Here is a 25,995-nt window from a genome sequence, read left to right as displayed (position 1 = left end):
AAGATACACTGCTCAAAAAAATAAAAGGAACACTTAAACAACACAATATAACTCCAAGTAAATCAAACTTCTGTGAAATCAAACTGTCCACTTAGGAAGCACCACTGATTGACAATCAATTTCACAGATGTTGTGTAAATGGAATAGACAACAGGGGAAAATCTTTGGTGATTAGTAAGACAAACTCAATAAAGGAGTGGTTCTGCAGGTGGGGACCACAGACCACTTCTCAGTACCTATGCTTTCTGGCTGATGTTTTGGTCACTTTTGAATGTTGGTGGTGCTTTCACACTCGTGGTAGCATGAGACGGACTCCACAACCCACACAAGTGGCTCAGGTAGTGCAGCTCATCCAGGATGGCACACCAATGCGAGCTGTGGCAAGAAGGTTTGAAGTGTCTGTCAGCGTAGTGTCCAGAGTCTGGAGGTGCTACCAGGAGACAGGCCAGTACCCCAGGAGACGTGGAGGAGGCCGTAGGAGGGCAACAACCCAGCAGCAGGACCGCTACCTCTGCCTTTGTGCAAGGAGGAACAGGAGGAGCACTGCCAGAGCCCTGCAAAATGAGCTCCAGCAGGCCACAAATGTGCATGTGTCTGCACAAACGGTTAGAAACCGACTCCATGAGGATGGTATGAGGGCCCGACGTCCACAAAAAAGGGGTTGTGCTCACAGCCCAACACCGTGCAGGACGCCAGAGAACACCAGGATTGGCAGATTCGCCACTGGCGCCCTGTGCTCTTCACAGATGAAAGCAGGTTCACACTGAGCACATGTGACAGACGTGACAGAGTCTGGAGACACCGTGGAGAGCGATCTGCTGCCTGCAACATCTTTCAGCATGACTGGTTTGGCAGTGGGTCAGTAATGGTGTGGGATGGCATTTCTTTGGGGGGCCACACAGCCCTCCATGTGCTCGTCAGAGGTAGCCTGACTGCCATTAGGTACCGAGATGAGATCCTCAGACCTCTTGTGAGACCGTATGCTGGTGCGGTTGGCCCTGGGTTCCTCCTAATGAAGGACGATGCTAGACCTCATGTGGCTGGAGTGTGTCAGCAGTTCCTGCAAGATGAAGACATTGAAGCTATGGACCGGCCCGCCCGTTCCCCAGACCTGAATCCGATTGAGCACATCTGGGACATCATGTCTCGCTCTATTCACCAACGTCACGTTGCACCACAGACTGTCCAGGAGTTGGTGGATGCTTTAGTCCAGGTCTGAGAGGAGATCCCTCAGGAGACCATCCGCCGTCTCATCAGGAGCATGACCAGGCGTTGTAGGGAGGTCATACAGACACATGGAGGCCACACACAATACTGAGCCTCATTTTGACTTGTTTTAAGGACATTAAATCAAAGTTGGATCAGCCTGTAGTGTGTTTCTCTACTTTAATTTTGTGTGTGACTCCAAATCCAGGCCTCCATTGGTTAATAAATTTGATTTCCATTGATGATTTTTGTGTTATTTTGTTGTCAGCACATTCAGCTTTGTACAGAACAAAGTATTTAATGAGAATATTTCATTCATTCAGATCTAGGATGTGTTATTTGAGTGTTCCCTTTATTTTTTTGAACAGTGTAGTTTCTCAGTAAATGTAAATACTGCTTAAGAACAACAAAAACACTGGTTGGTTTTTAAAGCAGAAATGTTCTGTAATGGGCTGCACGGTGGCGCAGTTGGTAGCACTGTTGTGTTGCAGCAAGAAGGTCCTGGGTTCGATTCCTGACCGGGGTTCTTTCTGCATGGAGTTTGCATGTTCCCCCCGTGCATGCGTGGGTTCTCACTGGGTACTCCGGCTTCCTCCCACAGTCCAAAGATATGCCTGTTAGGTTAATTGGTCACTCTAAATTGCCCTTAGGTGTATGAATGAGTGTGTGCATGGTTGTTTGTTTGTTGCCTTGCGATGGACTGGCGACCTGTCCAGGGTGTAGCCCCGCCTCTCGCCCATAGACTGCTGGAGATAGGCACCAGAAAATGACTGACTGATGACTGACTGATGTTCTCTAATGTCCATGCAAGGCCTCACACAATCATGCAGAAAACTGCTGCCTTCACAGATGTCCAGCAAACACCCTCGACAAAAAATGTAAGCCACAAAATGTTGCTAAAGAAGGTGTTCATAGTGCTGTAGCCAAGCATGTCAATGTAAAGTTGTGTGGAGGGAAAAAAGTCAGGTTCCAAATGGTGCTCAAGCAACAGTGACAACTGCAGCATTGAGTGGATTGGGAAGCAAAACCTATTCATGAGTTTAGGGGAGATTTAGAACGTGTGAACTGCAGCTGGGGTCAGAGCTATAAGAGCCACCAACACAGATGCAAAGGCCATGAGCTACAAATGTTGCATTCCTCGTGTCAAGCCACTCCTGAATCAGAGAAGATATCAGAAGCATCTCACCTGGGCTAAGGAGGAAAAGAACTGGACTGTTGATCAGTTGTCCAAAGTCTTTTTTCAGATGGAGGTAAATTTTGCATTTCATTTGGAAACCCAGGTCCAAGAGTCTAGCAGATGTGCGGAGAGGCACATAATCAACATTGCTTGAAGTCCATCGATGACTTGGGTGACCATCACTGCACTGCATGCTTCCTTACACTGACAGGCTTAATGGACATGCTGATATCATTTTCCTGCAGGACTTGGTACCTTCCCACTGCCAAAGGTACCAATATCTGCTTTAACGACCATGGCACAAATGTGCTTGATCGGCTAGCAAACTCTCCTGAGCTAAACCCCACAGAAAATCTTTGAGGTATTGTCAAGTTTAAGGTGAGAAACAACAGACCATACAATACAGGTAAGCCAAATGAGACTGTCACAGCCACCAGGGCTTCCTTAACATCTCAGCAGAGCCACACGGTGTTTGCCTCCAAGCCACGCCGCATTGAAGCAGTAATTCATGCACAAGGAGCCCTGAATTACTGGTTCTATATAATGTACACAACATGTACATACTTTTCAACATCCTGGCATTTATTTATTGAAAATCTTTTTGTTCTTGGTCTAATGTAACATTCTTATTTTCCGAGAAACAGAATTTTCGGGATTTCATTAGCTGTAAACCACTATCATCAAAGTGTGGAGAAATGGACATACACCCATATGTGCTTTACATTTTCCAGCTAATTTACTGAAATAAATATACTTTTTAACGGTATTTTAATTTACTTTATGTATCAAAGCAGATCACTGTAAAATGTGTACTTTCTACCTCTGCGGAAGCTCCCTTGCCCTCCTAAAAATTTGAACGCAGTTCTATAGCGCCCCCTTGTGAAGCTGATGTGTATAAAGTTGAGATGTGGGCAGCAGTGAACCCCAAAACCCTGGGCAGCCGCAGTGCCACACTCGGCTCATTAGGCAGTGCAGATTACATTTTCCTTTTTGAAAGCTTTTATGTTTGGTTCATGATTGATTGCCTCCATTTGTTTTGGGCAGCCCCAAGCAGCCGTGAAGAGGAGCCAAAAGGCTGATTTACAACTGCGGCTTCCTGTGTTTGAGCAGCGTTTCACACAGACCAGCCACACAGAAAACCAACACTTACCCTTAGATTCAAACAAAATGGCCACACTTCAGCACATTTGAATCTCTGCAGGTATAATACCCCCTACTCCATTACTTATACTCACAATGCTCTCTACATTTATCGGCACCACAGGTAAAAGAAATGTGTAAAACGCCTCAAAATAAATGTATCTTTTACTGCTGTAACATAACCTTACATGAAAAAATTTTTTTAATCTATCTTTGGATTATATTTGCTCCCTGCGGTAATTGTATTTAAGATTTTTTTTACTAAACCTATCAATGCTGCAATTATTGGTACCCCCAACAATTTCTATAAAATAAATGTAAATTATTCAATTTATGTTCTACATCAGGGGTTCGCAACCTTTACAATCCACAGAGCCATTTCTACTGTCAATCCAGCTAAATAAAACTTGTTTAGAGCCACAAATGTTACATGACCTTTTGAAAAAAAGACAACTTACAATATTTGATAAATATCCACTATAGGACATTTGTTGCCATTTCTGAAAAACCACGATTTTATTTCTAATTTTAGGTTTTAAAATAAAAATAAAAAGCATAAAAGAGGATGGGCACATTTTATTCTATGGGTTATTTGAAGCTGTTAAAATGACATAAAAGAAGCCCATAGTTTCCGAGGTAATAACAAAGAAAAATACATAAAAAAAAAACATTACTGCTTTTTTTAGTGTCATTCAGTTGTGAAAATGCAAGTATTCCATGAAAAAGCTGAAAACTGTTGAAACCTGCATCTGATAAATCTATATTTTAAACAAATAGCTGCTGTTTTTTTTTTATCACTTTGAGAAAAAGTTATTAAGCGCCAATGTGGACGCTCTAAAGATCCACTTGTGGCTCTGGAGCCACAGGTTGCATACATCTGCTCTACATTTGATAGAACCTATGAGGAACCTAATAATTCAAAATTTCCCTTGTGTTAAAAATATGACAGAGAGGCCTATTTCTTTGAGCCAGTCTTCAAAACGGGAAAAACAAGAAAACAGGAGGTTAAAAGTAAAGCAGATGTGGGGTAATCTTCTGGAAAAGTCTGGGAATGGCTGCAGGAAATTATCTTTGCACCTAAAAAAGTGCCTACATCTACATGCAAAGTAATAAAAACTCGAACTGAGACAAAAAAAGACCGGCTTCACTTTACTTCCACAATAGAGGAGGTAAAACATCTCCAAAGCTCACTGTTAAAGAGATCTGCAGCAAAGAGTTGCATCTTAGCATCACAGCAACCATTGAAAACTATCTATATGCCGACTAGTTTTCTGTGAGGAATGTAAATAAAAATAAAAAGATTCTAACCTATATTCACAAATTTAAAGATGTGAAGTTTGCCAATATGAAGTTCGACTTTAATTGGGACTGTGTGCTTTGGTCAGATGAGCCAAAGTATAGCTTTTTGACAACAAACACCTGAGGTGTGTCTGGTGTGAAGCAAAGAATGGATGTGGGGACAATCACCATATGTTCACTGTTAAGCACAGTGAATGCTGTGAGTTTGTTTCTCTATTATGAACTTTTTTAAATATTGGGAAATTTTAAACAAAAATCTAGTGGCCTCTGCCAAAAAAACAAAACAAAAAATGTTTCATCATTGGGTCATCCAACCTTGTGAAATGTTAAAAGACGACCAAGCACTGACCTCTCAACAAATAGGGTTGTGCAAAGTATTAACAGCATGGGTGCCAAAAACTGTGAGTGAGATTGTGATTAAAAATCCTTTTTTTTTTTTACATTGGAAACATTTTAAACACAAAATAAATGCACTCATAATATAAATACTAAAATTTTCAGTGTGAGTTTATACCAGTGCAACAACAAATAAAGGTTTCTAGTCTCTTTACCAGAGGTGCCAACAAATTTAGGGGCGCTATAAGCCTGCTGCAGATGTCTTGTAAAATGGTTTGTACAGTATACAGGTCCTTCTCAATAAATTAGCATATTGTGATAAAGTTCATTATTTTCTATAATGTAATGATGAAAATTTAACATTCATATATTTTAGATTCATTGCACACTAACTGAAATATTTCAGGTCTGTTATTGTCTTAATACGGATGATTTTGGCATACAGCTCATAAAAACCCAAAATTCCTATCTCACAAAATTAGCATATTTCATCCGACCAATAAAAGAAAAGTGTTTTTAAAACAAAAAACGTCAACCTTCAAATAATCATGTACAGTTATGCACTCAATACTTGGTCGGAAATCCTTTTGCAGAAATGACTGCTTCAATGCGGCGTGGCATGGAGGCAATCAGCCTGTGGCACTGCTGAGGTCTTATGGAGGCCCAGGATGCTTCGATAGCGGCCTTTAGCTCATCCAGAGTGTTGGGTCTTGAGTCTCTCAACGTTCTCTTCACAATATCCCACAGATTCTCTATGGGGTTCAGGTCAGGAGAGTTGGCAGGCCAATTGAGCACAGTGATACCATGGTCAGTAAACCATTTACCAGTGGTTTTGGCACTGTGAGCAGGTGCCAGGTCGTGCTGAAAAATGAAATCTTCATCTCCATAAAGCTTTTCAGCAGATGGAAGCATGAAGTGCTCCAAAATCTCCTGATAGCTAGCTGCATTGACCCTGCCCTTGATAAAACACAGTGGACCAACACCAGCAGCTGACACGGCACCCCAGACCATCACTGACTGTGGGTACTTGACACTGGACTTCTGGCATTTTGGCATTTCCTTCTCCCCAGTCTTCCTCCAGACTCTGGCACCTTGATTTCCGAATGACATGCAGAATTTGCTTTCATCCGAAAAAAGTACTTTGGACCACTGAGCAACAGTCCAGTGCTGCTTCTCTGTAGCCCAGGTCAGGCGCTTCTGCCGCTGTTTCTGGTTCAAAAGTGGCTTGACCTGGGGAATGCGGCACCTGTAGCCCATTTCCTGCACACGCCTGTGCACCGTGGCTCTGGATGTTTCTACTCCAGACTCAGTCCACTGCTTCCGCAGGTCCCCCAAGGTCTGGAATCGGCCCTTCTCCACAATCTTCCTCAGGGTCTGGTCACCTCTTCTCGTTGTGCACTTTTTCCTTCCCACAGACTTCCCACTGAGGTGCCTTGATACAGCACTCTGGGAACAGCCTATTCGTTCAGAAATTTCTTTCTGTGTCTTACTCTTTTGCTTGAGGGTGTCAATAGTGGCCTTCTGGACAGCAGTCAGGTCGGCAGTCTTACCCATGATTGGGGTTTTGAGTGATGAACCAGGCTGGGAGTTTTAAAGGCCTCAGGAATCTTTTGCAGGTGTTTAAAGTTAACTCGTTGATTCAGATGATTAGCTTCATAGCTCGTTTAGAGACTCTTTTAATGATATGCTAATTTTGTGAGATAGGAATTTTGGGTTTTCATGAGCTGTATGCCAAAATCATCTGTATTAAGACAATAAAAGACCTGAAATATTTCAGTTAGTGTGCAATGAATCTAAAATATATGAATGTTAAATTTTCATCATGACATTATGGAAAATAATGAACTTTATCACAATATGCTAATTTTTTGAGAAGGACCTGTATTAAAACAATACGAGAGCGTTCTCTTGGCAAACCTTCTCTATCAGTTCGTAGCTCTCCTCTAGTTTCAGGGCTCTGTTCTGAATGGAGGTGCTGGCTCGGTGGTGGAGCTCCTGCCAGTGCTGGTAAGACGACTCGCTGATGTCTGCCACTGCAAAGCACAGAGTGCGCAGGCCTGGAGGAGTGAAAACCACAACACACAGGTCAAACATCATGACTTCTTCTACATTTCTGGTCAGAAGCAGCATCTGCTCATTCAGATTTTCATTTCCTCTTAAACTACGCAATAAAAAAAAATAAAAAAGAGCATTTTTCTACATTATTGAAGTATATTATCTGTGTGCATGCCGTTTTCCCCCTTTATCTATTTAATTTCTCTGCCAAATAAACAACCAAGAAAACCAATGAATAAAAAGAAAGCCAAAGGAAAATGTATTCTTTATCAGAGATCTACAGTAAGAATTCAACGATCCTCATTTACATGAAGACAAAGTTCTCAGTAAAAAAAGACTGAATACCAAATTCTTACAGGATTTAAAGAAGATGCAGCTGGTATGAACACAGCTGAGACCAGATATTTACATACACTTTGCAAACAGCTTTTTTATCTCTCTGGTATTAGATGAGTAAACTTTTTCTGTTTTCGATCAGTTACCTAAATCATTCTATTTGCCAGAATAACGAGATAATTTTTCAAGATGTTTTAACGTTTTCTACAAGTCAAAAGGTTTACGGACATTTCTTTAGTATTTGGTAAGATTTGTCTGAAAAACATTGCTTTGTTACTGAACAATATGAACCTTAGTTGAAAAGTGACAACAGGTAGAGACTTTACTGAGGTCTAAATGTGGCTGATTCTCATTTTGCTTCTTGTTCACTAACGTTCTCTAACAAAGATGGAGGTTTACAGGGATGGTCTGCATTTACTAATTAGATTAGGTCTGAAGCCAAATTGATAATAGATTTTATTTAGGGGCACCAGAGTAAAGGGTAAACACTAATGCACTTCACGCTTTTTATTTGTTAAAAAAAAACTTTTTAAAACTAAGCATATTTTTCGTTCATCTTCATAATTATGCACTGATTCGTGCTGGGCCGTGACATGCAATTCCAGGAAAATGAAAGAAGTTTAGCTGCAACGTGACAAGATGTTTAACCAGGACCAGAGATACAATCCACCCACAATGCTACATATAGCCAACATTAAATATCCCCAATGACATCATTTTGCTGGTGTTTCACAAGGGGGCAGTATGAACATAGAACATGAGGAGCTCTGTCTGCTGCGCTTTCCCACCAGTTTCTTGTTTTATGTCATTACTCCTGCAAAATACTCGCTTAAATCAATTATCCAAAGAAAGATGCGTAGGAGTGGAACCACTTGGGGAGAAAAAAAAAATCTTGCTTCAAGTTGGGCTGCTTGAATAAAGCCTCTGATCCCAACCAGAAAGAAAAAAGAGCTGTCTTCTGTGCATTACACACTACCTGAGACAGGGGGCAATATTCATCCACTCACCCTCAGTGGCAAACTGCTCCAGGTGCTTTAATGTGATCTCTTTGTACCTTGAGCTGTCTGCCAGACGGTCATAGATTACGGAGTCCTGAAAGGAAATAAAAACACATTGGTTACCAACAACCAGAGGGTAGAGACAGTAACCGGCAGGAATTGCGCGTGTTGTTAAACGGAATCTGAAGCTTGTTTCTATTTCCTATCAGATGCACTGATGTTCTGCACAAACACAGCTGGGCTTTCTTGATTAGGTATTCTAGTCTTTACAACCAAATCCAAAATATAGAGCAAAAAATATAACATTTATTTTCAGTGCACACGGAGTGCAGCCAACAATCCAGAAGGTTCTGCAGGCTTTTACCACTGTGGACTGTGAATCCACTGTTGGTTTATGTGGCGAAAAACATTTCTGAAACAGAACATTTTTGTATGTGTTACTTTGCACATGGGTAACGTGCAGAAGCCTTTATCCTGCAGCTCAAAGAAAGACCTCCTAATGTGAGCGAGAAGCAGAGCGGAGAGAGCAGAATGGTGGTGATGGGCTGTCATGTGTTGCCATGGAGAGAGACAGGCACTCACAGCTCCTTTGCAGTAGAGGCGAATCTTTCCAGATGGGGTGCGCATGATGACCGACATCCTCTTCCTTGTGCTGTGAAACAAAAAGCCCAAATATGGTGGTTAAAGTGAAGGAAAAAAGGGAAATATATAGCGAAAACAAGCCTTAGTGGTAAATAATTGTAGCTAGAGCATTTAAAAGAAAGGAAATACCTTGTAAACTCCAGCACGTGAAGCAGTTCATATTTTTCTTCGCTTTCAAGCTGAAAATCAAACGAGAATGCAAATTAAAACACTCTGAGGGAGACTCCTCCATCTTAGTTTTCTCTCTTGAGCTTGCATTAAGTAGCACAAGCCAACCTTTCCTTTTCATTTAAATCAACCGTAACTGCAGCTGATGGTGGGAGAGCAAAGTAAAATTCAATTAACTTTCTTATTTGGGAAGAGTGCTAGGTGAAAGATCACAGTGATTAAATATATGCTGAGCACTTTAGAAGCTCTAATGACGATTAGGAAATAGGACAAACATTTTTGACCCGAAAAAAACGGAAACTGGTTTTCTGGTTTTTCAGCCTCCGGGTCCTTTAGTGCAATTATCCTGCTTGCCATTTAAGCTAACAGCTGAATGGCTAACCTGAGTTTGGAGAGGAGACAATTCCTCACCCTCAGATATGATCACACACACAGATGTGCAGTTTTTAATTCATCTATCCAAGCTTAATATCTATTTATGTTAACAGATGTGCTTTAGTGGGGGCTTCTTTAGCATAAAACAACAAAAACAACGAGAACCAAAAAGCTGTTATCTGGTAGCTTTTGACTGAATGCTTGAATTCAATGGGAAGCAGCACCTTTATTCTGTGTACAAAGAGGTGTTTTAATGCTTTTTTTGGCATTAGGACCATCTTAGACTGAGAAAAACATGAAAAGCACAAATAAAGTCGAGTCATCTCTAACATTCTTTACTAAATCATAAGACTAGCATCATTGACATCATTTTTTTTAGTTCTTAATGTTTTTGATCATTTAAATAATAATGTTATTGTTTATTGCAGATGGGTGTTTATCTGGGCAGTGGATGTGTGTATGCTTATGAATGGAGGTGCAAAAGGAGGGGCTCTTTCAGGATGGTATTACGTGCAAAAACTACCATTGGCTGAACAAGTAAGGAACAAGTAAGGAACCATTTCTCTAAGCAAAAAAAAAAAAAACACATGCTCCACATATATCCAATTTCTTTTTTAGCACTAAATGTAAACCTAGTTGATTAGCTCCGGAGACTGATCCCACAGTTTGTGTGACAGTAAACATGAAATGCTTACTGTCCCACCAGTGTTATGTACTTTGCATGTTCCATCCATCAACACAACCGCCTGCTTTACTTTCCTCAAAGATGTCTCGACTTACTATTTCCACAATCACGCTGTCAGGGGTTCGTCCAGAAAACACAAAGCCGAGGTTTCGGGCTGCTCTCACCAGGGCTCCTTCATCTTGAAAGAAAAGAAAGAAGAAAAAAATTTAAGACGGAGAGACCTGACATATTGTTGCCCACTGATAGCTTGAAATTTGAGCTTCACATTTTAAAGAACTAGAGTTTGCACATAAATCTTCTTCACCTGGAAAAAAATGTGACAAAGACAGAAACTAAATATAGGGAGCAGGTAAGTATTTCTATATATATTTTGCCTGTTGGATGGAGTTGATGCCGACACTCAAGAGGCTTAAAGGTCACAGAGAGAGTTTGAAGCATTGCAATAATAAATGAGAAATGCATAAGTAAGGAAAATGTGCCTATATTCGCTTAGCTAATAGAGAGACTGAATTATTGGCTGTTTTTGTTTGCAAAACAGCTCAGGTTCAGTGAGACAAGGTGGAGAGCAACTCTGAACATCAGTTTTCAAGACCTGCCACAGATTCTCAATTGGATATATGTAGGTCTGGATGTTGATGCATGAATATGCCCATCAGCATCCTTGTCACTGCTGGAAAAAAAAACATCCCCACTACATGATGCTGCCACCACCATGTTTTACTGCATGGATACTGTGCTCAGGGTGATCTGAAGAGTTCATTATCTGCCATACATATTGTTGTTACTGTAGGCCAAAAAAAAAAAATCATTTGATATCCTCTGACCAGGGCACCTTCTTCAACATGTTTGCTGTGTCTCCTGCATGGCTTGTGGTATACCGCAAAAAGATCTTATTCGTGGCTTTCTTTGAATAGTGACTTTCTTCTTGCCACTCTTCCCAAAAGGCCAGATTTGTGGAATGTAATACTAATATTCGTCCTGTCAACTAGTTCTCCCACCTGAGCTGTGGACCTCTGCAGCTCCTCCAGAGACACCGGAGGTGTATCGCCTGCTATGATTAATGCTCTACTTCCTGGGACATGGCTAGACTGCCATTTCTTGACAGGTTTGTAGTTGTGCTATACTTTAGTGTGATTGTTATTTAACAAAATGTGAAATAGAAAATGAACGTGTATAAATACTTTTAAAGGCACTGTAAAAATACACCTGTATTTTTTTGTTTGCAACCTGTCTTAGAGAGTCTAAGAGTCCCTTATTTCCTGATAATGTACATAAGGCCTGTAGAGAAAAATACTGTATTAGGCTGACAAAATAATGCAGACAAGGGCTTGTTATGTTTTTATATTGTATAACAAAAAATACTTGAATGCTTTTCCCTTTCTCCAATATCGGTCATGATAGCAGCTAAAAGAAGCGTTGAAGGGCATGTTTTCCTGACTGACAGCTGTCTCTATTCATTACACCCAACTGTGAATGTGATAGACTGAGGGCTCATGCTAAGGCTAAAGAAATCAAAAGTGACATACACCATGCTTTTTGTAAACAGGAGACTACATTTTATGGTGTGATTCCCGGCTCTCCTGTGTGTGCTCTTAGGATTACATTAATGTGTCTGAGATACTGGGGCCAGGAGGCTATAACAGATTGTTCCCTTTGCTCAGGCTCACAGGTCACCATATGCAAAATTATACAATAGAGAAATGCTTCAAAGACATTTTTATTCAAACCAGCTGGAAGCAGGTCCAGTATTTTTTGGTATACATTAATAAAGCAAATCTGTCTCTGAGCACTATATATAAAAGAAAAAAAAAGATCAGTGACTTGAGTGGGACGTGTGGCTTTTTTTAATGATAAACTTCTAAAAAGGTTGCAGGATAAATTCATGAATACCTACTGTCAACAATTCAACCCCCCTAAATCTATAACTTCAACGCTATATTTTCAGCTGGTTTTAAAAGAAAACAGACACATAATTTGCTAATCCTATGCTAAAGCACACATAACATATACCAGAGGAGAATAATACATTGTGATACCTGGAGATGCTGCTTGGTAGATGATTTTCCCATCCGTGCGCTCAGGGACTGCAGTGTGACAGATGGCCATCATGGTCATGAACTCCAGGATAACAGCAGCTGTAGGCTAACGAAAGAGGAAAACACCACTTTGACTTTTAATGTTCTTACATCCAACATGCAACAGAAGCAGAATGACCTTGTTCTAAGGTGGAACGGTGGCAGAGAGAGCACCGATTGAGAGACAGATCAATCTGAAGATTATACATCTAACTGATGAATGATATTAGTAAAATCTTGCAAAAGCAGCCATTCCTAGACTCAGACATGGAAAGTTTTAGACTTGTTTGATTTAAACAATTTATGATCAGGTTACGGCTTCACTGGTAGAGCAAAACAGAAATATTAATTTAAGACTGAATTGGAAAATAACTACTGTTAAAGAAAATACTATCTTCAGTGCCTTGTGTTTGCATTCAGGTCACTCTGCAAGGTTCTGCAAGTGCAAGCAACTCCCTTCAGAAGTCTTTCATTAGCAAACTGAGTCCACCTGTGGGTAATTTAATCTCAGTATAAATGCAGCTGTTCTGTGAATGCCTCAGAGGTTTGTTAAAGAACATCAGTGAACTAGCAGCATCATGAAGAACAAGAAATGCAGCCGACAGTTCAAAGATAAAGTTAAGGAGATGTTTAAGGCAGAGTTAGGTTATAAATCAATACCCTAAGCTTTGGACATCTAACAGAGCACTTTCAATCCATAATCTAAAAATAGAAAAACTATGGCACCACTGCAAACCTACCAAGATATTTCTGTCCACCTAAACTGGAAGCTGGGGCAAATTGAGCATTAAGCAGAGAAGCAAACATGATGCTCTAGAGGAGCTGCACAGATCCAATGCTCTGGTAGGGCAATCTGTGAACAGAACTATAAGCCGTGCACTCCACAAATCTAGCCTTTATAGAAGAGTGGCATAAAGTACTTAAATTCAAAGAAAGATATAAGTTAGTTTTCTCAAGCTATGTTGGTGACACAGCATACAAGGTCATAAGGCCAACATTTTACTTTTGTGCCCTGTATGCAAAATACTATCACTAAATTAACACAGCATATCAACCTAAACACATCATACCTTCCCTGAAACATAGTGGTGGCAGCATCATGCTGTGGAGAGGCCTTTGCAAGGAAGCTGGTCAGAACTGATTGAAAAATGAATGGAGCTTAAAACAGAGAAGCCCAGAAAGAAAATATGTTTGATGCTGAAAAAGATTTGGGATTGTCGGAGAGGTTTGCCTTGCTCTAGACAATGACCCTAAGAAGACAGCCAGAGCTACAATATAATGGCTTAGATCAAAGCATATTTATGAGTTACAATGGCCCAGTCAATGTCAAGACCTAAATCCAAGTGGGAAACTGAGGCAAAACTTAAAAATGAACGTTTCTCAGCAGGAGCTTCATAGCAAACAAATAAGTCGATTTGCAGCTGTAATTGTAATAAGAAGTTTTTCGACAGTGTTGACTAGGGTGGGATAATTATAAATGGCTGCCACAGTTTCAGATCTTACTTGTAAAAATAATTTCACTTCACACTTAAGCAGCACTTTGTGTTGGTTTCCTGTTCTTTGACCAAATGTGAAAACGTTGAACGTTGTTACATTTGCAAGGCAATGTAACAACACCTCAATCTCAGTTTTGCAGATTTGAACACAAACAGCCCTTCACCTTCACAATGTTATCCATCTATAAAAATCAAATCTGGGACCAATTATCAGCACACAAAACCACTAAAATAATTTTACATAATCAATTATTTAATTACTTTGTCCTCATTCCTTTATTATATGTTATTTTATTACATCCCTAAAGTCTAATATGAAAAAAAAATGCTCCAACTTTCTAGAATGTCATCAATATCCTAACTCTATGTTTCTCTGGAAAGGCAGCCTGAGGTGTGTGTTACCATCTAAAAAATACATGGCACAAGCAGTGAAGAGTTAGATCTGATCGGACAGATGACAACTGGTAACAAGCCAATAGGTTCACAGGACTCGTCTGCTGGATTCAAGCTACTGACACACATTTAGTCATGCTTTTCCATCCAATATAACCTTGCTTCAGTTTATGGAAAAAAAACAACAGCCCAACCTACATACGGAGGGCATTTACATTAATGAGAAGACCAGCATGACTAACCTCCCGTAGGGTGGACTCAGACAGGCATCTGCTGAGGCTCCAACTATTGCCGAAGGACTACCAGTCTGGAGTCAGTGACTACAACTGAGCCAGGGATATTAGCAGCCTCCAGGGCCACAGAAGGCCTTAATATTACAGCAGGGTTAAAAAACATTTCCTAACAATGGTCAATTTTAGCCTGATCACAATCACACTGCTGCTTTACCATCACCATGAGTAATTAATGCAGCTTTCATAAGGCTGCTGTAACTGAATACAAAGCAGCTCTTACATATACAATAATCTCCCTTTAATTATGCTTTTAAAGTGCTTGAATCTATGAAGTGATTGTTTTAAAAAGGGCTCCTTTTACTCTGTTACTTAAACACAAAGCTCTGTACTTGAGGACATTGTTAGCAGATTTGTTCTGCTGGCCTTGAGAACTGTGATGAACACAACAAAGGAGAAAATAAATGATAGGGGCAGAGTGGGCAAATCAAAGGGCCACTTGTGAGTGAAAATACACAGAGTTTATTACAGTCCAGGTGGCTGTGAGAGTTCCCTCTGTCTCCTGGCAGCATGCTAATCTGGTCTGGGTTGACAGGTATCCTCTGAAGGACGTGTGTGCGTGCGTGTGTGGTTTAAGAGCTCAAGGGTAACAGCATGATGAGCTGTTATCCTTATTTAAGGATCTGTTTTAACTTATTTAACTGAAAAAAACTGAATTTACAGAAAGCCGTGGGCTGTGCGTATTTATGCTTAGACAAATAGTAACTGGACCAATCCAATACATAAACCATCCCAGTGTAGCTCTGGCTGTATGTTTAGAGTTGTTTTAATGTTAGAAGATGATCCTCCGACCCCAGCCTAATGTTATATGCAGGTTCTAATATTTTTTGTCAGTATTGCCCCGAATGTAGCTTTTTCCATCTTTTCATCAAGTCGGACCAACTTCTCTGTCCCTGATAAAGAAAAACATTCCCACAGAATGATGCTGCCACCACCCTGTTTCACTGTGTTGTGTTCTGGCGGGGTTCTGCTGAGTTAAATTTCTAGCATAGTTTATGGGGACAAGGCTTTGTTAATACTTTTGCAAGGCACTGTAAGAATAAAAGTGCAAATATATTTATGTGAAAAATTAGGGTGAAAAATCAAGCCCATCTGAACTTTCCTGTAAAGGCAAAATTAGATCTGATCAATTACACAATGGAAGAAGTGCTGCAGCTCGCTCTCCCACTGAACTCTGGGTAACTTGTGCCAAGGCAGTAGTGACAAACAGTTATCACTTCAAACTTGTCCAATGTGTAAATACGTTGAAGGGTCAGTCGAAAGTGAAGAGGAAGTTGGTGGAACTCAACAGACAGAGCAAAAGTCCAACATAAACAGCACTAGAAGGTGTTTAATTTTAACAGAACTGTTAAAACCTCACCACTGTGTTAACATTATGTCTCCAAACAGCCTCCAGACATGTAAAACTGTAAGTGGCAATAATTAGAAATGTCCTAGCAAGAATCTTAATGACAGCCTATAAGTGTTTGGCAGAGTGAGAGTTTTACGCGTGAAATGAATTCAACACTCTAAAAACACACCACCATGCAAGTGACAGCGACATTGCTAAATTTAATGTTTTCAAAATATTTAAAAAATAAATGTTTTGATTTAGAATGAAGACCAGGCAACTGTTTTCCTTGAAACAGTCTTAAAATACATAAATAAATATTAGGTGAGAAAACTCAAGAAGTGATGTGATGCTAAGCACCGATTAAAAATCCCGGCTGCAGGACAACAGATTAGTCATGAGCAGAAATTTTACCGAAGCCGCACAGAGACTGGGGTTTTAAAACAGCGGTTAGTAATTAGCAGTGGGTGACGGACTATCAACGTGGAGCTGGAGCAGACCTTAGACAAATCCAATGTGTGAACAGATTCTGCTGTCATAACAAAGTAAACATCACAGTGGGATTACCATTTTCCCTGAGCAGAGATACTGTACATAATTAGATCTGACATTCTGCCTCCTCAACTCTGCTCTACAGCTCAGTGACTCACAAGCAAAACAATCAGTCTTCACCCAACCTACTGTATGTACAGATGGTCATGACGGTTCTTCTTACTTCACATCTAGAGTGTCTGGGGAATTCTACGATAAATTGCTCCTTGGTTGATCTCCTTGCTTCTCATGAGTTTCTCGCTTAGCTTCATGGGTGATTTTGTCTGTTTAAAGTAATTTGAAAGCTAACAGTCTAAGCAAGGTTTAACTGAACTTATACTAAGGTATGACTTTATGGAATCCTTAATAAATCATCCCCAACATACATGCCAAGTCTACTTAAAAAGGCAAGAAACAAATTATACAAAAGCTCAGAGTAAGACTCAAAATCTCTGTTAATTTTGTTCTAAGCAGCAGCAGCAGTCATTAGAGGCAGGCGACTGGGATCCCTGGCGTTACTTACGTGATTGCTTTGAACGTTTTCCATTAAGCTCTGGTCATTAAATCCAGCCTCCTCTGATGAGTGTGTGCTGTGCCTGGAGAGAGGCAAAGGGGAGACATCAACTCACCAGAACACACTTTGACCCAGCAACTGAACAACACACTAACCAAACGAGAACGTGAGCAAACATTAGACTGGGCCACTAAATAACAGATAAGCATTCTACATCACAATAAAAGCGCATTTTGACAACAATGGAGATGATGACAAAAGAATAAATATAGCAACAAGTGGAAATTATCTCTAAGGTAAACAATGTAAGACATGGCTGGCAAGAAAATTAGAATTTCCCTGCAATTCAGAAGTAATTTTAATCTCCTGTTATTGCCCTACCAGAGAGGTTTATATTAACGGTATATCACCTGTCCACAATATTTTGTTTTCTGAAAACCTAAAAATATCTTTCTTGCCTTCGTTTCCCAGAAACTACACATTAACTAACGTTTTATTATTAAAAAGTACTTCGAGCGTAGCTTTTATGTTAAGTAGATCTTACACATAAAGGTAGAACCATGTGACACCTGTGGTTGCAAAATAAGCTCTGCACAAGCCTAGAAGAAAAATGGCCCTGCTTCTCACTTGATTTATTACCCAAGTACTGACAGATCTCTAAGAGTTAATAGCGCAGTCAGTGCGGTGTGCCAGCAGTATTGACATAAATTGAATCAACCTCATCACAGGCAGAATGCAAATCTTGGTTTCCTGGGCTTCAATAAAACAATGTGAAGCGCAAGTATTTGGGTCTCTGTCCTTGATGCCAGAAGTGGATTATTCAGAAAACAAAGTCCTGATATGAGAGATTATTATTTTATAAAGAGACCACCCTCAAACATTAATCTCTGTTTCCATTCCAGTAAATGGCTAATTACTTCTCTACTTGGAGCATCTAGATAAATTAGAATATGAGAAAAGTTAACCAATTTCTGTAATTCAATTCAAAAAGTAAAGCTCATTATATAGATTATTTAAACACAGAACAATATATTTCAACCAGGTATTCCAATTAAGTTTAATAATTAGGGCTTACACAGCTAATTCAGATTACATAAGACCAAACAAAACATATTTTTAACACAGAAATATGTGATGGGTGACAGAGTCCCAGGAAAGACGGAAGTTGTCCAGTTTATAGGCACCGGCACCCTCCACAAAAAGAGCAAGTCACTGCTAAAGAACCTGCTTGTTCACAGAGTACTGCATCCAAGCATATTATTGGAAGGTTGAGTGGAAGGAAGAAGTGGCCATACTTTTAAGTAGGCGGACATTTTTGTATTAAAAATCCTTTTTCTATTGGTCCTATGCAGAGTTGGGGGCTCAAGTCACATGACTTCCTAATGAACATACTTGATGGAATCACATAAAACCTAAAACTCATCTTGATGAAATCCCATAAAGCCTAAAACTAAACTCGGACCTCAACACATTGACCCGTGACGCCATTTGGTCTTAAGTCTTTTGACTTATAAATACTGGACATCTCAGTCCATCAATCAACCAAGATTAGTGCTTCTGATATTCAGCCACTACACAGAATCCCTACATCTCACACATCATCCATTCAAGTAGAAGAAGAGAGGCAAGTCAAAATACAGTAATGTAAATTGTTTTGAACAACATTTGGAGAAAAAGAATACCTCAAGTTACCTAATTTGTTAAAAATTAAGAGGTGGTGAAAAACTGGAGATGTAGTTTGAAAAGCATGCGAGTTGAAAACTGAAGACAACGTCCAACTTCCTTCAACATTTCTAACATAAAGAAACATTTATCAAGGCTAGTGATTAAATTCAGGGTAATGTTAGCTTAACGACTGATGAATAGACATTTATTTATTTTTGCTTGATAGTTAAATCACAGATTATTTTGCATGTTTGAACGAAAAAGTGAAAGGTTCTTGTTCTCATTTTGTGAAGAAATGTCTAAAAACACTGAGAATCGCCACAGTTACCCAGAACTCAAACAAACATACGTGTGAAGTAGCAACTGTTCTTAGCCATCATCATTTTACTGTAATTACAATTACATTTCTAGTCAAATTACCTGTTTAGGATTTAAAACATAAAGCTTAGGACTTGGGACTTGACTTGAATGGAAAGACTTGAGGCTAACCCTAGTGCAACATCATATTTTTATTATCTGTGAAACTGTATTTGGGGTTTTCATGAGCACCAAGTCAAAGTTAATTAATCTTAATGGCATTGAATTACTGAAGTAAATGAATTATTATTATTATTGTAATTTAGATGTATCTTAACCTTAGAAAATTACCAATTAGGAAAATGCAGGTATTTATTTAAAAAAACATTTTGATTTCATCTTTTTGTTAGAAATAAAGTATTTGGTAATAAATAATAAAGCATAAGGGATGTAAATTTAAAAATAGCCACTAGTTGCTCACTGGGTGTCCTGCAGGGATCAATCTATGACTGTGATTAATGAAGTCCTATAGATCCGGCAGGCAGCAGCTATGGCCGTTGATTGACAGCTTACAGAGACTTAGAGAGACATTATCTAGCTTGAAAACCGACATGCTGGGACGCAAATTTAGGGACAGGATAATAAAATGTCAAAAAGTAAGACTTGTGTTGGAATTGTATCACAACTAGAAGGACAAGCTCGTGTTTGGTAAAGCTATTCATGCTCAGGTCATTAACCTTCATTAAAAAGGTTGAAATGTATGGTATTTATTTCCTCACGTTTTTCAACATTATATTATATCAAGAGAGCAGCTTGCAGCATTCTTTGTCTCGATGAAATTTACTAGGAGCTAGACTGAGTGAGAATAGATTGAGATATCGATTATTTGCCAGCACACTCAGGTCCTGTCGCTATGGGAACAATGGTGAAGGCAGTTCACGGTCAATAATCAGGGTTGGCGATCCAGATCAAAACTTGGACACATCCTGCTGTCCTCTTCAAGCTAGGAGGAGAAAAAAAACTCATAAGTGAGCTCTACCAAGCTAGTTGCTCAACTTGGACAAATTTGCTTTTTTTTTTAAAATGTCTAATTTTTAAGGAGAATATCAATCAAGAAATATGCTTCCGAGGAAGCCTGCAGCAAGTATATTCAATCTATCAAACAGAGTCCAATCCTCCATGCAGAATGGATAAGGCACACCCATGCTGCAAACGTGTGAAGACTGTGAGAGTTTGCAGCATGTGAGAAAGAGAGGGTATAAATATAAGCGGCAGCCATTGCCAAAGTTAAACAGAATTTAAGATGCTGAATGAAAACCACGGCTTCAGCCTGAACAACATATAGCAACCAGTGAATGTTTTTCTGGATATTATTATTATTTTATCAAATCAAACCTGCACATGTACGCATGCATGAGGAAAACTACATATTTGCTTTTAAAATTGTAACCATAACCATTTGTATCACACAGTTTTTTCTTTCACAACAGATATAACACGGTGTTAAGAGCTACAGTCACATACAACACATCCAGGGAGCACTGCACGGGCACAGAGAGGAATCACACACTGAGGTATTGTGTTCAAAGTCACGATTTCCACAAGGCAATGCAGCACTAATACATCACAAAGGCAGGGGAAAAACTACCACGTTTTTCTTTTCTTACACCAATCATCTTACCAGTCTTCTTCTGCAAAACTACCCTCCTCAGCTTCAGGGACATTGCTGTTGGAGCGAAGGTGGAAACAAAAAGCATCTTGTTGACAAATTGTTTGGTTGACATAATGTGTTCATGTTCAGGTGCCGGGACTGGAGTTAAAATGAGGTTGTTAAAGCATCGAAAGTCAGATGAATTACTATGCTGTCTAATTAAATATTCAAATATACTACATGCATTTTACTGCAAGGGCCCACAAACAAGCAGCACTACTTTCAAGGAGTAGCTTAGAATAAAGAAAAAGAAATGCAGAAATAACTTGGCAGTAGCTGTTTCAAAGGGAGGACGTTTTTCTCTGCCTTTGCTTTGGTATCTGAAGCTGGTAGCAACTCAAATCGCCCTGGTCTGAAAGCATCTATGTATCCTCCTTCACACATGACAATGGAAAGTGTTGGTATTATGTGGATAGTACCTCTTTAATGTTATAGCTCCACGAAAACTGCTAACTACTCCAGTATATACATACACACCAATCTGGCATAAGATTATGAGCAGTGTGTTGGTCCCTCTTTTGCTGCTAAAACGGTCCTAACTCATTGATGCTCATAAAGGTGTGCTAAGGTACCTGGCACCATGATGTTAGCACCAGATCCTCCAAAGATGGATGGATTTTGTGTGGCGACAGACTGCAATTCAGGAAGAAAACTGAATTTTTGAATTTTGAACTTGACGAATCTGTTGCACATGGGAAAAACATTAGGACTTCAGTGATGCATTTAGTTGTGTATCAGTTATTGGGAAAGGAACATTGAAGTTTCAAGTTTTAATTTCTACATAGATTAAGAATAATGTAAACTAAAGCTAAAGGTACATTGAAAATTACTGAGACTATTTGTGTATAACTTTTTCTTTTTATTGCCAATGATAGTACTCTGCAGAACAATACAGCTTTCCATATGATGTCTGAGCCATTTTGTCTTAAACTCTGCCTAAAGAAACATTAGCATTACCAACAAATAAATCTGCATATTTATAGAATATTGCATTAAACATCTACATACATATCTGATACAACACTAAAACATCTAGCTATTTGGCATAAAATATTAAAAACAAAATTGTAATAATAATAGTTACAACCTTATGTTTGGTGAGTTTGATTTTAACCCAAAAATATGCTTTTACTACAGTCCAGACACTCCAGAGGGTTCAGGGAGACATCCTTTTTCAAACTAGCATCATTTCTCCTTCAGATCTGAACTCCAACCCAGTGGAAATAATTAATGTCTACACCCTTGGGCATGGCTTTATTAATTACAGCAGCATTTAATTTGTCGTGAGGCGCACACGCAGGCGTTGGTGTCAGTGGGGGTTTTCTATGTGCGCTGGGACAAAAATTACAAGTCACGCTACTCAGTAGGCGCTAGGCACATGGTTTCACATTTTCTTTTTATTAAGTATGTATTTTTTTTTTTCTCTTTGCATTTCCTCAAATGTTCTCCCTTTTTACATAATGTTAGAGCAATTATCTAAGATGAAGTCAAATGTGTTCTCTAGTAATCTCAAGAAAAAACAGAACAATTCAACATTTTTTACGGTATTGCTTTAGTTGGAGAGCCTAATTAAAAAAAGTAAAAAGAACCAAACATGTGTGATGTCTTCCCTGATCCTCATATAATTACATGTATAAGATGCACAAAGGAATCATTTTTCAAGAGACGTGCATCTCTGAGATTTAAAAAAAAAAGGAAGAGACGCAAAGACAAACAGACAAGTGATGAAACTGGCCTATTTTCAGCTTGACCTGCCCTAACAGGCTGGTCAGAAACTCAAATATCCAGTTGTGACAACAATCTGGAGCGGGCACAGGTGGTTTCAGCATGACTGGGGTGTTTAAAACAAAGACCGAGGTAACACGGAGATGGACAAAACGATCTAAAAAGAAAATGCATTTTGTGCAACATGCCAAGACCTCAGTGAAGTACTTTTTTTTTTTTTTCACAGTAACTCCTGAAAGCGATATTGTTAAGCCGAGGACCAGCACTGTCAGCAAGGCGCCTTTACAGTGATTGTAATAACAGCCTAATTGGAGCAGAGACAATCTAAGATAAAATAATCTTTTATGTGCTTCAGTGTGAACTTCATCAATCACACTTTTTAATTCAATCCTAATGGGATTAATCATGTACTGTCATGCCTGTACTTGATTTGCTTCTCTGAAGACATTCAGCTCGCCCACTTGTTTTGCATTTGTTTAAAGCTAATTATTGAGGCAGAGAATTGAAATCAGAGTAGAAAAAAAAACCCAAGAACTGATTTCATGAAACGTTAAAATGTCACTGGGAATGTTTCATATTTGCTGAAAAAAATAATAATTTGAAGATAATTAGCTTTTAAGTCAAAGTCCATACACGCAAAAATAATAATGTCTTCGCAAACACCAAAGGCCGGCAAAGACGATGGTGTGAAGAGCCTTCGCTTGCAAGTTTCTGTCCAGGTTTTATTTATAGTTAACATTCAGAGGAAGAGAAGTGATGCAGCTGCTAACGAGAAGGTGAGGAAGAACAGAGCATACGCAGCATTTAATAAAGGCTGTGGAGGAGGCAATGGTAAGGGATGTGGGGGTGGAAGGCAGGGAATGTAAAAGCAGGACATACCCATAGGCCACACCGGCGATGGTGCACTTCTTAAACTGCATCACATTACAGGTCAGTGTTCCTGTCTTGTCAGAGAAAATGTATTTCACCTGTATGGGTAGAAAAACAGCTTATGGGTGCACAGTTAATTCCAAAACTAAAAAAAAACTCTTAGAGTCTTATATAAGAGAAAATAATTTAAAATAAGCCGTTTACCTGGCCTAATTCCTCATTCAGATTGGAGGTGCGGGCCATAGCCGGCGTGTTCGTGGGCTCATACAGCATGTCGGTGTCCTAAAAGAAATCACGGAGAGCAATTAAAGCAAAGACAAAACACAAAGTCCAAAGGCTTCACTGCTCTGACCCGCAAGGGAAAAAAAAAAAGAATAAAAGTTTCATTAAGAATATGAAGAATAAAACTGACTAAAAATGTGTGGGTCTGTTTAAAAAAAAAGTGAAACACAGAGAAAATACTTGGTGGGTTGACCTAGTTAGGGAGATTATGTAAGAACATTTCACATCTCTATTCATACACTTCACATGATGTGGGATTGAGATGCGTACATTTCTTCTGCTCTGTTTTCAACTTCTTGACGTAGAGTGTGGTGTTTTAAGAAGTACAATGACATACATTGACTTTTTCCTTACCGACCTCTATTTTATAATTGGAAAAAGGAGTAAAAAAAGTTTAGATTAATGCATCTAACAAGATTTCAGTATAGCTACTGTGCCTTGCAAAAGTATTCAAACTCCTTGGATTTTCTTTTACATTTTTGTCAAATTATAACCACATATTTTAATGTATTTAATTTGATTTGTATGTGACAGACCTACACAAAGTACTATATATTTGAGAAGTGGAAAAAAAAGGATAGAAGGTTTGAAACATTTTTTGTGCAAGGATTTGTATTTACCCCACCTTCTACAAAGTATTTTAGAACATCCTTGTGCTTCAGTTGGAGCTGCATGTCTTTTGGGGTATGTCTCCACCAGCTTTGCCCACCTACAGACTGAATCTTTAATAGCACCACTTGTAACACAGCTCAACCTCAGTCAGACTGAATGTAGGCCATCTGTGAACATCGACTTTCAGGTCTGACCCCAGGTTCTCAGTTGGACATAGGTCAACACTTTGACTGGGCCATTCTTACACAGGAATATGTTTAGATCTAAACCCCTCCATTGTGGCTGTAAGCTTAAGGTGGCCGCCCTGCTGGAAGGTGAATTTGTTCCCCTGTCTCACGTCTTCTGCAGCCTTTATCAGGTTTTCTTCCAGGATTTCCCTGTATTTAGTTCCATTCATGTTTCCATTAACTCTGGCTAGCTTGCCTGTCCCTGCAGAAGAAATGCATCCCCACATAATCATGCTGCCACCACCATGTTTCACAACAGGGTATTCCCAGGGTGACATAAACTGTTTTCTGTCACACATAAAATTCTGCATGTAGGTCAAAGAGTTCAATTTTGATCTCATCTGACCAGAGCACCTTCTGTCTCATGTTGGCTGTGTCCTCTAAATGATCTGATATCATATGACTTTCTTTCAACAACAGTTTTTATCTGACCACTCTTCTAATGAAGGCCGGATTTATGGGCGCATGTGTAATGCTGACAGATTCTCCCACCCAAGCTCAGGATCTTTGCAGGCGTTACCAGAGTTACCATGGCCCCCTCTGTGTGCTTCTCTTATTAATACTCTGTCAGTTTAGTTTGACGGCCTTGTCGTGGTGTGTTTGCAGTACCCATTATCAGCTGATGGATTAAACATTGCTCTGTGATGATCTATGAGGTATCTGGTAACCTGTCTGCTGTGTTCCTTGGTCTTTATTATGTTCAATGTTCTCTGCAGCTGGATTTAAACCGAGATTAAATTACAAACAGATGGAGTGTGTTTACTTTAATTGAGTGAAGGGCATTGGTTGCCCTGAATTTTATTTATTGGCATTAAAATAAATGGTGGTATATAAGTAAAGGTTACACCTTTCTGGTTTTTCTTTTTTGTATAAAACATTGAAAGCAATGAATCAAAAGTTCAAGGGGTTATTAAACCTATGCAAGACGCTAAAGGAAAAATGTCTTCATGATGTAAAACAGGCTCCAAGTAAAAACAGTTTATACATACAGTCAATGAAGAAAAACTGAACTTATGAGCAAAAAAGGAAAACTTAATCTATATCTTCAGATAATCAATGAACCAGAATTTTATCAGTGGACATGTTAAAGGTTTAATCTCTACATAAATTTTCTGAAAGAAACAAAAGAAAATTGAAGAAAAATTGTATTTCCAATATTTAATTGAGCGTAATGGTGAGAACCTTCAGTGATTTGAGGCACACAACATGTACATTATGTGGTTGTTCTCTATCTGTAATGTTTACACTGACACAAAAAGGAAATGGACAGTGTGTTGACTCACCCAGTTGATGAAAAAGGCTTGTATGAATTTGATAACCTCCAGTGTGACCAGCAGACTTATTGGTATCAGGTTGTTGAAAAGGATAATAAAGGTGAGGAAGTTGAGGCCAAAGTTTGCAGCCCCGCCATCTGTCAGGGGACACGGTTTGGATAAAAAGCAATGAAACAAGAAAAAACTCATCAGTGTTTGCTTGGTTAAATACATGTTAGTCAAAACAAAATGCCAAAAAAGCTACTTCCGGCTGAGGGTCAACATTCAGCAAATCCACAAAGTGTTT

At 39.3% G+C, this 25,995-nt stretch overlaps 1 protein-coding gene across 1 annotated transcript in view; it reads right to left on the bottom strand.

Moving 5' to 3' along the window:
- atp8a1 (ATPase phospholipid transporting 8A1) overlaps nt 1-25,995 on the bottom strand; it is a 114,498-nt gene that overhangs the window by 53,908 nt on the left and 34,595 nt on the right. The window contains exons 12-22 of the mRNA XM_047353416.1: nt 25,719-25,846; nt 23,519-23,596; nt 23,324-23,412; nt 20,690-20,734; nt 17,056-17,128; nt 12,454-12,559; nt 10,513-10,595; nt 9,319-9,368; nt 9,130-9,199; nt 8,557-8,641; nt 7,076-7,215 (exon numbers count right to left, since the gene is read on the bottom strand). Coding sequence (XP_047209372.1) covers nt 7,076-7,215; nt 8,557-8,641; nt 9,130-9,199; nt 9,319-9,368; nt 10,513-10,595; nt 12,454-12,559; nt 17,056-17,128; nt 20,690-20,734; nt 23,324-23,412; nt 23,519-23,596; nt 25,719-25,846 — 947 coding nt within the window. The remainder of the gene's footprint in view (nt 1-7,075; nt 7,216-8,556; nt 8,642-9,129; nt 9,200-9,318; nt 9,369-10,512; nt 10,596-12,453; nt 12,560-17,055; nt 17,129-20,689; nt 20,735-23,323; nt 23,413-23,518; nt 23,597-25,718; nt 25,847-25,995) is intronic.

Source organism: Girardinichthys multiradiatus, chromosome 23 (assembly GCF_021462225.1).
Source record: "Girardinichthys multiradiatus isolate DD_20200921_A chromosome 23, DD_fGirMul_XY1, whole genome shotgun sequence".
NCBI lineage: Eukaryota > Metazoa > Chordata > Actinopteri > Cyprinodontiformes > Goodeidae > Girardinichthys > Girardinichthys multiradiatus.
Note: the sequence above shows the minus strand (reverse complement) of the source record. Positions and strands in the feature narration are given on the sequence as shown.